The following is a 14,781-nucleotide window of genomic DNA, read 5'->3' as shown; positions in this document are numbered from 1 at the left end:
TATGACCATATTTCCACCTGTCAGGGGAAGGGCATGGGTCACAATATCTATAGCCTACTTTTAGAATGCTTAGTGACACAAAACAAGTTTGTGGGTGGGAAGGTCTTTTACACTTCCTATGTGACCTCGAGCTGAAGAAACCAAAATCAAGGAAGGTGGGGCTGGGGTCCCAGAGAGGGTATGGGACAGCAGACAGCAAAGGTGTGAGCATGCAGGCATGCTGGCCGCTGCAAAGGTCTTTGAAGGTGGGCTATTAGTAATCTTTGTTTCCTCGTAGTTTCCACCCCCGACATAGACTGTGTTGAGAATCAGAAAAATAAAGACCCTCAACACAAACACAGGTGGCCTCACTGAGCAGACACCGCTCTTGGGGCCTGGATGCCCCCTGCTCACGTCTTACCTCTCCCCATTTTCTCTGCTGTCCTTCCCAGACACACTATTGACCAAGGGATCTCTGGGATTTCCGTCCTTCCCAGACAGTGGTTCCTGCGAAGAGAAGGGATGGTGAGGTTTGGACAGACGGCCCCTGCTGGGGTGGCCTGTCTCTCAGCACTTCTGCCTGCAAGAGTGGCCTAGCACAAGTGCCTAAAGAGGAGCTGGAGGTGGGAACAGGTTAATCATGAATGGGGTTAATTACCAGAAACACAAGCCCTCTGGAGACCAAAACCTGCCTTTGGCGGGTGTGGAGGTGCCAGTCCTTCCAACATCTCTCACTTGTCAACCTGGGCACAGACACCTTACCCACCTCCTGAAGCAAGTCCCAGGAACTCCTCTCTGGGCACAGGTGGTGCTGGACTGAGTGCTCTACACCCTTCTCCCCTATGGAAACTAGAAACTGACCACAAGGAAGTCAAGGGCCTGCTGAGGGACACCACACAGCTGGTAAACGGTAGGCAGCAGACTTGAACCCTTTGGGGTTGTCTGTTTCCAAGCATATATCCTTCACTGCACTCAAACTCCCCTGACTCCCTACAGGGTCTTCAGGGTCACGATCCTTAACCAGTGAGTTTCAAAGAGTCAAGTTGCTCAAACACACAAATATGAACTGCCTTGAGGAGACTGCCTCCATACCCAATGGCATTACAACTCCATAGTGTCCCTGAGCTGTCATGGAGTGGGGGCGAAGAGAGGCCTCGTGAACACAGGGCCCATCACCAGGGAGAGCACACCACAGTGGGGCTGGCACTGCAGGGATCCACTGGCAGAGGAAGGGCCATGGGGACTGGGCACAGACTCCCTCAAGTATACTCTAAGGTGGTTAAGGGGGGGATGGTGGTGGCTACCGTGGCAGGGAATCACGGCATGACTACCAGAGGATGGACATGATATTCAGGCTGGGCTTGCCAGTGCTGTAATGCCTGGTGGAGTTCTAGTCCTTGAAGGCCTGACCTAATTCTCTAGAGGAACTTCTCAATCATTCTCCTGGGCTTAGTGACTTAAGTATCTCAATTTGCCCATTTTGCTGAAGCCAAACTTGGAAAGCCTCCTGCTTCAAAGACGCCTTGCACCTTAAGGCCACAGCTGGGCAGCAGCACAATATAGGCATGGACCTCAAGGATTCTGCTCTCAGGAAGGACAAGTATGGATCTCCATCACTTGCCCTGCTTCTTTGAGAGTAGCTGAGGGTAGTGAGGCATGCTGGGAGGAACTGAAGGGCAGGAGTAAAAGTATCTCTTGGAAGAGGGAAAGCAGTACTAGAGGGATGATGGGAAGGAATTCCAAAGAGCAGCAGGGGCTATGGCCAGAGTCTACACCAGTGGAGACTTCTAGAAGACTCATCCAGCCAGGCTCTGACAAGTGTTGCACTCACTGAAGCAGAAGCAGGGCAGACCTCTCCCTGGAAGCCATATGCTCTTCCATAGGATGGGCTGGCTTCCAGTGAGATTATGGAGGCTCGGCCAATAGAAGCAGCTGCAAGGAAAGCGACCTCGAGGGGGGCAGTTGCTGGCCCATGCACAAGGCCACCCCCTGAGGTTACTTACTCCTCGAGAGGGAGCCAGCTCCTCGCTGGTCTGGCCAGGGGAGTACAGACTGACATAGTCACCCCCACCAACTTCCTTGCTGCTGGCATTTTCGCTCTAGGGGGAGACAGGGGAAAAGGGAAGACAATGGGCCAGGCCCTCTGGTCAGCCCCCACAGCTTAGAGAGGGCAGCTGCAGGCCAATGAGGAAGAGAAAAAGGCCTGAGAGCCACCTCAGTTTTCTCCGGGAAGAGGACAAAGCTGCTCTCACTACCTCTTGACCCTGTGGCAGCCAGGACCGAGTCTCCTGCTGGATCTCCCCCCAAGTGTTTAGAGCCACTCTGGAAACTCTCCACTTGTAGCAGGCCCTGCAAGGGGTGGGGGGTCCCTAGCCTGTAGCAGGGCCTGTAGGGGTTCTCAGTACAGTGGGCAAGAAGCAACATACTTGACAACTCTAGTTACTGGAAATGTCCCCACTTGTAAAACCCTTTGCCCCTCTACCGGTGAAGTACAGGGGCCCTGGCATGGGCCCCACAGGCAACCTTATCTCTGTCTCTTCTACTCCACAAGTCTGGACCTCTCTACAGACACATATCAGAAAGCTTGTAGTGTTTTCTTTTTGATCCTATGACAACTTACTGTTCTAAATGGTCACTAGCCCAATTCCTAGCATGCTGGGAATTCTATATAAAAGATTTGGTTTCTGCTCTGGGAACAGGTGGACCACTACTAGTCCTTGAGGACCCCAATCTGGTCATGCTTCTAGTAGGCTCACGCCAGCAGCAGACTGGGCTGGAGTGGGGAGGACAGGCCCTCTGTGAGCAGCAGCAGCATTTTTCTAAACCCTGTAGACCTGCGTGCAGATGTGCACAGATGTGTATGTGCTGAGTTCTCACCGAGTCAGTGAAAGAGGTTTCGGAAGGAAGGCGGACAGGGTTCCCATGAGAGCTGCTGTCCTGAGAAGACGAGAGAGGCCCGTCCACGGTGCTGGGAGGCGGACTGCTTACGGTGGACACCGCTAAGTCCGAGCTCTGGGACGCGTGGACAGGTGGGAAATGTGGAGAGGAAGAGGAGGTAGGCGGAAGGAAAGGTTGGACGGAGACTTGGTGGTGAGGCATGAAGTCCTGGGAATAAGACCTAAACACAGATTTGTACTACAGAACCCAGGCAGCAAACACACACAACAAGAATGTGGGAAGGAGAAAACAGACAAGAGAAAAGGTGGTTAGGTTAGCTGTGGTTCCGCACTAATGAGCTGTCCTGTCTGTCCTAATTAAGGGCTGTTGGCTACGCCAGACAGACCCCCTTACAGACTCGCATGCCTACAGTGCCTTCAGAAAGGGGCCTTCAGGCTGGATGCAGACCAGCACTCTGAACAGCAGGATGTGGGCAGTGGATCCCTGGTGTCCAATGACAGGACATCCTCCTCACCATGCTGATGACCACATGTGCCTTGAGATGGAAACGGAAGCTCTACCACTCCACCTCTCAGGCTCCCAGGGTTAAACTCTAAGTCACAGGCGTTTATTCATTTGGAATCTTTTGGATGCCTCTCTAGCTTATCCCTTAAAAGGCAACTGTAACATCTTTTAAATATTGTGATGAACCTCCCCTCTTTTTTCAAGATAAGGTTTCTGTGTGGCCTCGGCTGTCCTGGAACCCTCTCCATAGATCACGCTGGCCTCAAACACAGAGATCCACCTGCCTCTGCCTTCTGAGTGCTGGGATTAAAAGTGTGCACCACCACTGCCCAGCTATCTCAGGCCCCTTTGGAAGAGGGCACGCGCCTCAAAAGGGACTGGAGAGGCTGCACCACACAAACACCAACAGTTCCTTGGACCTCATTTTCCTTCTCACTCCTGCTCTTTGTATTTTTCAGCAAATGCCATGATTTTTACAACCCCTCTGATGTCACCCCAGAGCCACAGGCATGAATGACTCCTCCAACTTCTCATCCAACAGAAAAGTCAGATGCCAGACTGAGAGGTGTCTGCAAGTCTAGACAGCTCCTGAGGCCCAAGGAGCATGCTCCAAGTCTCCAAGCCAAGGAGTGTGCATCGCTGCTAACCACCTCAGTTCCAGGAGAACAGTGTGAGGAGGGACGCCTGGCAGTGCTGTCAGCCTCACGTACCAACCACAGGTGCCGACTGAAACACGTGCACAGCTTACCCGAGTGCCCTGTGCACTTGCTGTGGTGCATGGTTTTCAGAACCCACCAGGGTAAAGAAGGAAGAAGAAATGAAGCTTTCAACTGAAGGAGATGTTCGGGTTTGAATCTGAAGTGACCAAGAACACTTGGTCTCCAGGTGGTGGCACTGCTCTAGGATGCTGTGGAGCCTAGTGACAGAGCTTGGTCACCAAGGCAGCCTTTGAAGGTGACTACTGGCACAGGTTTCTGCCTCAGACTCTGATTCTGGGTCAGCTGTGATTCTCAGCAGATCCTCTGACACTACCCACCCCCATACCTTGTCATTTTTCCATCGTGCCAACTTTGCACAAATAAGTTCTTGTGTATTAGTCTCTCCATCTTTAAAATGGGGTGAGCTGATTGTGGTGGCGCACACCAGTAATTTACTAAAGGAGGCGGAGGCAGGAGGATCATGAGTTTGAGGCCAGCCTGGGCTACACATTTATTGGGCTGGTCATGGTGGCGCACACCTTTAATCCCAGCACTCAGGAGGCAGAGGCAGGTCGATCCTGTGAGTTTTGGGTTAGCCTGGTTTACATAGTGAATTCCAAGACAGACAGTAGAAATCCTGTCTCAAAACAACACCCCCTCCCAAATGGGGTAGAAACTCTCAGAAGACAGTTATAGTCTCATGTCCTACCAGTTCTCAGCATGGCTGGTGCAACAGGCACATATTCAACACCAGCTGTCTTTTTCTGCCCCCAAAAGCAGAGAAGTCATTCAAATACTAGGGCTGAAGTTCCTCACAGGAGGCAACACATGTTTGCTGGACCAACAGATGCTCAGGAATAGATACATTATAATTAAACAAAATCTAAAATTACATTTAATTTACTTATTTATGTGTGTATAAGCATGAGCATGCCACAGTGTGTATGTGGAGGTCAGAACTGGTTCTTTCCTTCCACCACATGGCTCCAAGGGATGAAACTAGGCCATCAGGCTTGATGACATGTACCTTGACCTGCTGAGCCATCTTTTTTTTTTTTTTTTTTTGATGTGTGTGTCTGTGGAGGAGGACAGGGTCTCACTATGTAGTCTTCAATGGCCTGGAAGTCACTATGCAGACCAGGCTTATCTTGAACTCATAGAGATCTATCTGCCTCTGCCTCTTAAGTGTGGGGATTAAAGGTGTGAGTCACCATGCCTGGTTACTACTGAGCCATCTTGTCAGACCCCTGTATAATTTTCTTTTTGAGACAGGGTCAGGCTCTGTAGCTCAGGTTGTAATCTTGTCTCAACTTCCCAAGTGCTGGGACTACAGCTGTGTACCACTACATCCAGATAATGGTTTCATTTATTTATTTTAAATAATTGCATGCTTTTCCTTTCTTTTTTTCCTATCTACTTTATGTGTATGGTGTTTGCTGCAGAGTCCAGAAGAGGGCATTGGATCTCTTATGACTGAAGTTATGGACATTTGTGAGCTGCCAAGTGGGTACTGGAGCTCCAACTTGGCCCTCTGCAAGAGCAACAAGTACTCTTAACTGCTGAGCCATCTCTCCAGCTTTTTAAATTTTTTTTCATTTTTATTTATTTATTTTTGGAGACAGGGTTTGTGTGGCTTTGGAGCCTGTCCTGGAACTCATTCTGTAGACCAGAGAGCTGGGATTAGAGATTTGTGCCACCACTGCTCGGCTCCATTTTTGTTTTCTGAGAAAGGATCCCTTGATATGTTGCTCAGGCTGGGTTGGAACTTACAATCCTCTACCCTCAACCTCCGAATTAGCTGGGGTCATAGGTATATCACACATTGGCTGATTTTATTAATAATTAAGGTATCTAGAACATCGCCAGGCCTGTGGCAGCAGTCCTGCAGTGAGTGGGGATGGGTCAATAGAAAAGAAGGGGCAGGAGCAGGCTGAGTCTCTAGGACAAAGGGGTCTGGATGTCTCCCTCCTTTTCAGCCCCTGCTCCTAGACTGCTCAGGCATTCCAGTTATGCAGTCATGCTGGGACAAGAGCCAAGCTTGAGAAGTACCTTTCCAAGGGCGGGACCTGCCAGAGAAGCCTCTCCAATCACGGTAAAGCACTGTTGGCCCTGGTCTGCTCTGGGTGGCTCTCTGGATTCCAGCACTGTGCTGGGGGGCTGAGCTCAGCATCACACTGTTTCCACAGGCCCTGCTTCTGTCAGGCCCTTCAGGATCATGTTCATCCCCAGCGCTGGCAGAAGGGCACAGATGGCCATTGCACAGTCACCCGCCCCAAGGCAGCCTGATGTCTATTTTTGGATCTGGGGAGTGCTTGGTTTTGTTTCTGAGATCCCTGTGCGGCAGGAATTTGTATTTATAGCCTGAGAAAGGCTGTTTGGGTTGAGGATTCTAGAACACTCAGGGCTCCTGTCTGGAAACAGAGTGGTGCCAGGTAAACGAGCACCAGGAGAGAGGCGCTGGCTCCAGTGTCGGCAGTGCCGCAAGGGGCACTTGAGGGTCTGGGCGGTGATGTTCACCTATGTGTCCTGATCTGCTGAGGGGTTTCCTCCACCGAGCATTGTATGGTGCTGGTGCGGGTGCTGGGCAGGTAACATAAGCCAGGGATGGATGCAGACAGCAAAGCCCTGACTGTCAGGTAAAAAAGATGGAAGCAGCAGTCGCCTCTTCTGAAAAGAAATGCTCATAAGAATACTGGTTTTTGTAGTAAAGATGGTGGAGGCTGATGGGAAACCGTCTATGTTTGCTTGTAGCTAATTCATTAAAGGCAGAGCCACCCTATGCTGGTCAGGCTCCAGTGACACGTTCTTTCTATGTTAGTACTGGCATAAAAAAGTGCCAGGGGACGGAGCCTGTGCTGCCTTGGTGGCCAGGCAGCTAGGGTGTGAGGGGCAGCCTGCATATCAGTAGTCAGTAGTGAGAGCTGGAGCACAGGCCAGCTCTGATCCAGCATGTATGGCAGCAAGATAGCTGCAATGATAATAAACAGACTCACTGTGCTGCTGCAGGTCATCCCTGCATCAAACATGCTCAGGATGGCTAGGTTTTAGATGCTCTTAGAAATATGGATATGAGCTGGGAGAGGGGGTGACACAACCTTTAGTCCCAGCACTCAGGAAGCAAAAGCAGGTGGATCTCTGAGTTCAAGGCCAGCATGGTCTATACAGTGAGTCCCAGGTCAACCAAGGCTACACAGAGAAACTCTGTCTCAAAAAAACAAAATAGATAGATGGAAAGAAAAGAAATACGGGTAAGTCACCATACAGCAGCTTTTTAAAAAGACCACTAAACACGGTCACAGGAAGTTGTTTCTTTGATTTGGGAATGTTTCCTTGGACTCTCCCTGGGTGTTGTGCTCAGCAGTGGTCCTGGGCTCAGAGCTCACTGCCTTCAGCAAGGTGGCCAGCAGAATGCAGCACAGCCAGCAGCAGAAGGCTAGGTAGGAAGCCAAGCTTCAGTTGCTACAAAGCACCCAGCAGTCACCTGGGGAGACTGCTATGGCTCCTTGGAAGATGGGATATGATCATGTCCAGGGTGCCAGGCAGGAAGGGTCCTGGGTGACACTGCTTCCCACTCCCTGCTCCCATCATCACATTTACCAAAGCCTAACTTGGGGCTATCTTATCCAGAGGTGATTCTCATTTGAGGCTCTTCTGCTAATGACAGGAACTACAGTTTGCAACGACAAATGAGACCTGTTACAGGCTACTCATCTTTGTCCCTGGCAAAGAGAGGCAGTGACACAAGCATTGACCTCACCACGAAGGGTGACATTAGTATCACGCTATGTCCAAATACTCTCTCCCCATTAAAACAAACTTCCTGGTGCATTTATTTTGAAAAAGCATGGCTCAAAAGCTCCTGTGAAAGCCCTGGTTCTGCCACGCTGCCTCCCAAAGCCAGGTGCATTTCAGAGAGGTCGGTGTGCTCACTACAGTACAACCTGAATGGCCTCAGCTCTAAGATTTGATGCTGACTAGAAGGGAGCTCCACTCAGTCCAGCAATTGGGGGAACTATTCTCATGTGCTTGAGGCTTTGGCAACTTCTAACATGCCTTTAGAACTCTCATTAGATCTGGAAGCTACCTTCAGCAATGCTTGACAAAACAAAGGAGAAACACACGCACCTCCAAAGCCAGCCAAGAGGCATCTCTGATCAGCTACACTGGGTCTCAGTATTTATTTGGCCAAAAAAATAGCTTATGAATGTCAATTTAACACTGTATTCTCCATGAAGGGGATCTGAGTTCTAACCTAGCTCGAGCTTGAGACTGCAAGCAGATGATTTAGCTTCTCTGCCTTGGTCTCCCCATCTCCTGAATGGCAAGAATATTTGGTCACAGATCTGTAAGGGAGGTCCTGGACAGGAGGTCAGGCAGTGTGACAAAGGAAGAAAGGCAATATCCACCCATGTGGAACAGTGCCCTCAGGGGTCATATCATCACGTGACCTTCCTGGAAGCTGGACACTTTGGTATCAGATGAAGCAGGGTGCTACAGCAACATTCTGTGCTCTGGGCTGGTCCCAGAGTCCTGACCTGCCAAAATGTTGGGGCATAGATGACAACAGTAAGCCTAGAACTCTAGCAAAGGGAGTAGGGTGAGGGTGGAATAGTTATGTCAGAAGCACGGCTTGTGAAAGTCCCAGGCAAGGAGCACTGACCTCTGGCTCTATTCTACTCCCTTGTACCCAGCAAGGTGAGGCAGCCTGGTCCTGCCCTCCCTTTTTTGAGCTGGGAATGTATACAGTGGATTCTCTTCAGGTGAGAGAGACAGGAGGCATGCAGGTCGGCAGGATGCTCTGGGAGGAGCAGAGCAGGGTCTAGTCGGCATGTGCACTTGGCAAATGCTGGCCTGCAGTAGCCTGGGGGTTTCTATAAGGACAGAAAAGCATAAGGTGAGATTATTGCAGGGCCCATGGCTTATTTCAAAGACTGGCTACAGCCTCAGAAGACCATGTGAGTGTTGGGCCTGGTACCGCAGGGATGGGAGCATTTCACCACAGAAATGGGGCATGGGAGAACAGGGCAGGGTGTGGTAGTGGCAGCAGATGGGAGAGAATGTGCCAGCTCCAGATGAAAGGATCTGCAGCCCTGGAAGGACCTGGGGGCTGTGTGGATGATGAACATGGGCACACATGGTGTTTGTAAAGCTACTCACGGAACAGAGGAGAAGTGGTCAGGTGAGACAGGAGTGAACGTTCACTCACTACCTGCTACAGACTGGCCTCAGGGAACTCAGAGCCTAGTGGAAGACACAAGTCTGCACGAAAATAGACTCTGGGACATCAGATCTGGGCTTGTAGACTCCATTCAGTGAGTCAGGGGGTCTATGCAGTGGCTTTCCACTGAGCAGGTTTCCCCACAAGGGGAAACCCCCTATTGGTAATAATGCCAGGAACTTTTCATGAAAACCCATGAAGCCAGGCCCAGGGAACAAACCAGGAGGGAAATGGCTCTGAACAACATCTCTTTGCCCCTGGGCTACTGGGTTCTACCGCCCCATATCCCTCCCTCTCCTGTGTCAGAGTGATTTAGCTTTGCTTAGGGCAGGAAGTCAGTAAAGACAAGATGAGATAGGACAAGCAAGGGGCTTGTGATATGCAAAGCAGTTTGAGCCTGTCTTGTGCCCCATCATGGGCAGTACCTTTTCCTGCCCACCCTTATTCTCCTATTCTTTCTCTTTCATCTCCCTCCTTCCTGTTTGGTGTTTAGACCAGGCGGTGTGCCCATGGTGTCTGGGATGGCTTTTGGGTGAATTCTCAGGGACAGCTCACAGTCAGGAGAGACATAGGAACAGTGGTGGAGTTGTAAGAAGCCAGTCCTACATCTCAGGAGGTGGCTCTGGCTTTATCTATGATAACACACAAGCCAAGTGTTTCTATGAGGCCTGGGTCTTCAGCGAAGGAAACGTGTGAAGCCCCAAAATCTGGATCCAACTGCTTGGAGAAGGAACTGTCTAAGTTCAGAATGGGATAGTAGCTGCTTTGAAGCCCTTTTCAAAACACTGGGGTCCATGATGACATGCACTTAGCTTTTGGGGGGGGGTCGGGTAGTTTCAGGGGTGTCAAGATAGGGTTTCTCTGTGTACTCCTGGCTGTCCTAGAACTCAATCTGTAGACCAGGCTGGGCTAGAACTCAGATATCCGCCTGCCACTGCCTCCTGAGTGCTGGGATTAGAGATATGAGACACTACTGCCTGGCTACACTTAGCTTTTTTTATCCCAAAGGTTTTTGTTTATAAGCTCTCATAAGCTAATGGAACCACCTATCTATTTTACTTATTCAGAACTGGATGGGAAAGAAACCTGTCAACAGAGTCTAGCATCCCAACAGGTGTCTTGGTGGTGGTAAGATCTAGAATGGATGCTAGTAAAGAAAGGGGCACAAGGCAATCTGGGGGAAGGGAGAGGTGACTGATTCCTTACAACCTGCTCCACAGTATACGGAGGGTCACCAAGAGTCTCAAAGCTGTCACTACGGATCAAGGGCATACTGCTCAGGACAGAGAGGAGCCATGCAAAGGGGAGGGCTGGGAGGAAGGTAGCCATTTCCATAGCTAGGGTACAATGAGGACACACCAAGTAGTTCCCAGGTAAGCAGAACCTTCAAAGCCATGGAGGAGAGACTAGGACAGGAAGAAGGGCCTGGAACCAAATCTGAAGTCTTTTTTGTTGTTGTTGTTTTTATTTTTGTTTTTTGAGACAGGGTTTCTCTGTATTTTTGGAGCCTGTCCTTTTTTTTTTTTTTTTTTTTTGGTTTTTCGAGACAGGGTTTCTCTGTGGCTTTGGAGCCTGTCCTGAAACTAGCTCTTGTAGACCAGGCTGGCCTCAAACTCACAGAGATCCCCCTGCCTCTGCCTCCCAAGTGCTGGTATTTAAAGGTGTGCACCACCACTGCCCGGCTCCAAATCTGAAGTCTTAGGGAGCTTGGTAGCTTGGGAAAGGCAGGGAGGCTACCTCTCAAACACAAGTACACAGCAGGCCCATGGTGAGATGAGGCCATGGGTACGAGGGCAGGCAGCCGCCGCCTAGCCTCGGCAAAGGCTTCCTGGCTCCCCACACTTCTTGCTTTAGTCTCCTCCTCACTTCTTTCAGCACCTTTGTTGCCAAGCAGGTTTTAATGACCCTGAAGATATACAATTTTCTTGGCTGTTGTTCAAGTCTTTGGGAGTGATGCCCACATCAGCAGGAAAGCATAGGAGGCTGTGGGCTGGAAGCTAACACTGTGCCTAGTAGCTGAGGCTGCAGCCCACTTAGGGACCAAATTCCAGGCTCAGCCGACACCAACGGCCACGCTGAACAAAGGAAGCTGGTCCTACGGACACATGGGATAGCTGCAATGTCATTCTCTAGACCACCCCTGTGAGCACAGTCCCTGTGCTTATGCTCCAGACGGGCTTCCTGGCCACCATCCCTGAAGCAAGGCCCTGGGTTTGCAACATGTTCGACTTCTTTCCTTGTCATTTGTCTCTCAGACACCAACTGTCCTTTTATGCTAACCAACTTCTTTCTCTCCCCATGTCTTTTTACTGTGACTCCTGATGTCTTTGTTTGATTTCACCTTGGCTTAGCCTAGTCTCTCTTAGCATATCTGACTGTCCCTACTGAACCATGAGCCCCCCTCAGGCATGAGGACACCCTTCTTGTAGCTAACTCACACTTATTCTCATCACAGTGCGGAACCTCATGTCTAGGCTCATCTTAGAATCAACCAGAGACTATGTGAATTCCTGGCATGACACTAAATCACTTCCCTGGGTTCTACCCATCAAGTGACACACACTCCAAGCATTTAAACCATTACTCACGGTTTCTTTTATTGAAATAATGCATCCTTTTAGTGTGGCCCCTTGGACTCTTTCCTGGAGTTGGAGCTAAGAATACAGAGTCACAAATGCAAAATGCCTCAACATTCCACAATGGTGACACACTCAGACCCAGACCTAAGAAAATACCCTTGAATGTTCTGCAATTCTGTAGCAAACAGTTCATCTACAGTCCTCCGCTAACAGCTCAAAAAGATAAAGTAGGGCTGGAGAGATGGCTCAGTAGTTAAGAGCTTTGCTTGCTCTTCCAAAGGTCCTGAGTTCAATTCTCAGCAACCACATGGTAGCTCACAGCCATCTGTAATGAGGCCTGGTGCCCTCTTTGGGCCTGCACTGTATACATAATAAATAAATAAATAAATCTTTAAAAAAAAAAAGGAAAAAGTAGAAACTAGTTGTTTGTGAGTGTGAGTTTGAGTGTGTGTGTGTGTGTGTGTGTGTGTATGTGTGTGTGTAACAGTCAAGGAAGGGCCCGGGTTGTCTAAAACCAAATTCTGAAAGCTCAGTGGAGGGAGCTTGCTAGAGGTGCCTTCTGAGGAACCAGGCTACCCGTATGGTAGGGCAGAGGTAACTCACCCTTCCTATACACCCAGCACTGCTGAGCACTATGAGAAGGAAGTCTCTGGGCATTGAATTGCAAACCCTAGACAAAGGTGGACACCAGACAAAAACAACTTGGAACCTGGGCAAGTTTTATGATCACCTATCCAAACTTTTCAGGGAGGAAACGAGAAGCCACTGCTTTACTCCTGAGCACAGGGTGAGAAGCAGGACAAGACTGGAGCCTGGAACTCAGAGCAGTGATACAGCTTCACGTGATTTGATACGGTTCTCTCGATCACACTTTGACTCCTGAGAAGACTGAGGCCCAGAAAGAAGTCAATACCTGAGCACAAGCTGTTTCCAGGGAAGTGAGCTTGGCTCCACCCTTCCCTTTGAGCCTTGTGGAGAAGATCACGGGAAGAGAGAGGGCTGCTTCGGCTCTGTGGCAGATGCAGACTCCAGGAGGTTAGGTCTCTTTGTGTGTTACCATGGAGCTGTCTACAGATTGGTCTAGTTCTCCCCACACTGGCCTGTGTCAAGGTGTCAGGCAGGACCTCCCTTCAGGAGCAGGGTCTCCTTGTCTCCAAGTGACCCCATTGAGTGCTGCCATGTGGTGACCCTGCGCCTGTTCTGAGCTTTGGCCACAGGGTGCCTGATGCTTTTCCACTTTTTTCCTTGGAACTCTGCCAGCCGCTACAAGAACAAGCCTAGACCAGCCCAGCAGTAGTGACAAGCTAGCCCAACAGTCCCAGTCTAGGTTCCAAGGATGTCTGCCTGGGCAGATTAGCACACCATCCTTCTATGTGAACTTTGGGCAAAGACACAGGACTCTGGCTGTTTACATAGTATGAGGTAAGCAGGGCACCCAACAACCATTGCTCTTGCACCCAATTACCTGCTCTCTGTGTGAGGATTACTCCCCTTAAACACTGCCCCAGGAAAACCAGAACACAAAAGCAGAAATGGCTGCACTCTGTGCCACTGCCAAGCTCCAGACAGGACAGCCCACACCTCCATTCCCATACCACCCCCAACTACAGTCCCCAAGGCTCAGGGAATCAAGTATTCAGATTCTCTCCTGTGGACAGGCAGGGGTCTGCAGAAGGACAGGACTGGTAATGGGAACATCACTGTCCGGGAGGCTTCAGGCATTAACTGTACAAGTTTCCAAGCGAAGAAGAGCAGGGAGGGAGTGACTCACCGAGGGCACAGGCAAGCTGCCGTGCCGGCTGAGAAAGGAGTTAGACACGGACACACTGAGGCCCTGAGCGGCACTGCCGTCCTCGGGGGTGAAGGCCACTTTAGTTTGCTGGACACAGTAGGAGACAGAGAAGGAAGAAGCAGCATAGGAGGCCTGCTGGGCAGAGGGTAGAAGAGAAGGCAGGGAGGAGGAGAAAGCAGAGAATGGTCAGCATAGGCAGTGTAGCTGTGGGGTCTTATATGCTTAGGGGAGTCCTGACTCTGCCAAAAGCTGCCGAAGGAGATTTTAGTATCAGCTTTCAGAAGACTGCAGAGGACAAGTGGCTGAGGCCACACAGACTTGGGCTGACCCAGCACCCTGAACTCTTTAGAGTGGAGTAGATCTGCATGGTCATTTTGGCCTCAGAGCTCAGACAGAGTCAGTCCACCTATGCTTTAATCTGGAGCCCATCAGAGACACCTGCTACTGGTCTTGGGCCGTTCTTTCTCTTTTGTTTTTTTGAGACAGGCTTTCTCTGTGTAATAGTCCTGACTGTCCTGGAACTAGTTGTGTAGACCAGGTTGGCCTTGAACTCACAGAGATCCGCCTGCCTCTGCCTCCCACACGCTAGGATTAAAGGTGTGCGCCACCACCATCCAGCTTGAGCATTTCTTAAAGAGCTAGGTGGAAATTGTGGTGAACTCTTGCACCTTCTGTGTACATTTGGGGGTAGGACTAAATGAAGTTCCATGCACATAGCACTGCAAGTCCTGTCTACTGCTGTAAGTGTAATTGCTACCACATTAGTGTGTAAGATGTGCACAGCTCCTGGATGTGTGTGCTGGAGATAAGACAGAACCAGAAACTAGCACAGCCTGTCCTGTGGTAGGTCAGGGCTCATCTGGAGCTGGGCTTTGACTTCTAGGTCTTTGGATAGCTGTGGCCTGGGGATAAGTTCTAGTTCCCAGCCTCTTTTTGGAGATCTCTTGGAGAGATCAGGAACTATGATGAGGGCTGTGTATACCCGAACCTGCCTGGGGAGGTCCCTAACTAGCTGATCTCTCCCCACCCCACTGCATGGTAGGACAGCCAGCCTCCTGTTACACCCTTGGAATAGTTCTGTTGTTCTACATGCATGTGAGGAACCTGCCTCTA

General features: G+C 50.3%; 1 protein-coding gene across 8 annotated transcripts in view; it reads right to left on the bottom strand.

Annotated features, from left to right (window-relative positions):
• The window catches only part of Rapgef1 (Rap guanine nucleotide exchange factor 1), a 118,734-nt gene that overhangs the window by 17,155 nt on the left and 86,798 nt on the right, over positions 1-14,781 (bottom strand). For 3 of the 8 annotated variants that reach the window (XM_041674311.1, XM_041674313.1, XM_041674318.1), the window contains 3 exons: positions 13,648-13,803; positions 2,857-3,114; positions 401-486 (listed from right to left, as the gene is read on the bottom strand). In XM_041674311.1, the coding sequence (XP_041530245.1) occupies positions 401-486; positions 2,857-3,114; positions 13,648-13,803 (500 nt within the window). The remainder of the gene's footprint in view (positions 1-400; positions 487-2,856; positions 3,115-13,647; positions 13,804-14,781) is intronic. The other 5 variants (XM_041674312.1, XM_041674314.1, XM_041674316.1 and 2 more) reach the window with 3 other exon arrangements.

The sequence above is a fragment of the Microtus oregoni genome, unplaced genomic scaffold (genome assembly GCF_018167655.1).
Source record: "Microtus oregoni isolate MIOR12 unplaced genomic scaffold, Mior012 000025F_ref0000491, whole genome shotgun sequence".
Taxonomy (NCBI): domain Eukaryota; kingdom Metazoa; phylum Chordata; class Mammalia; order Rodentia; family Cricetidae; genus Microtus; species Microtus oregoni.
This window is presented reverse-complemented; position numbering and strand designations above follow the sequence as displayed.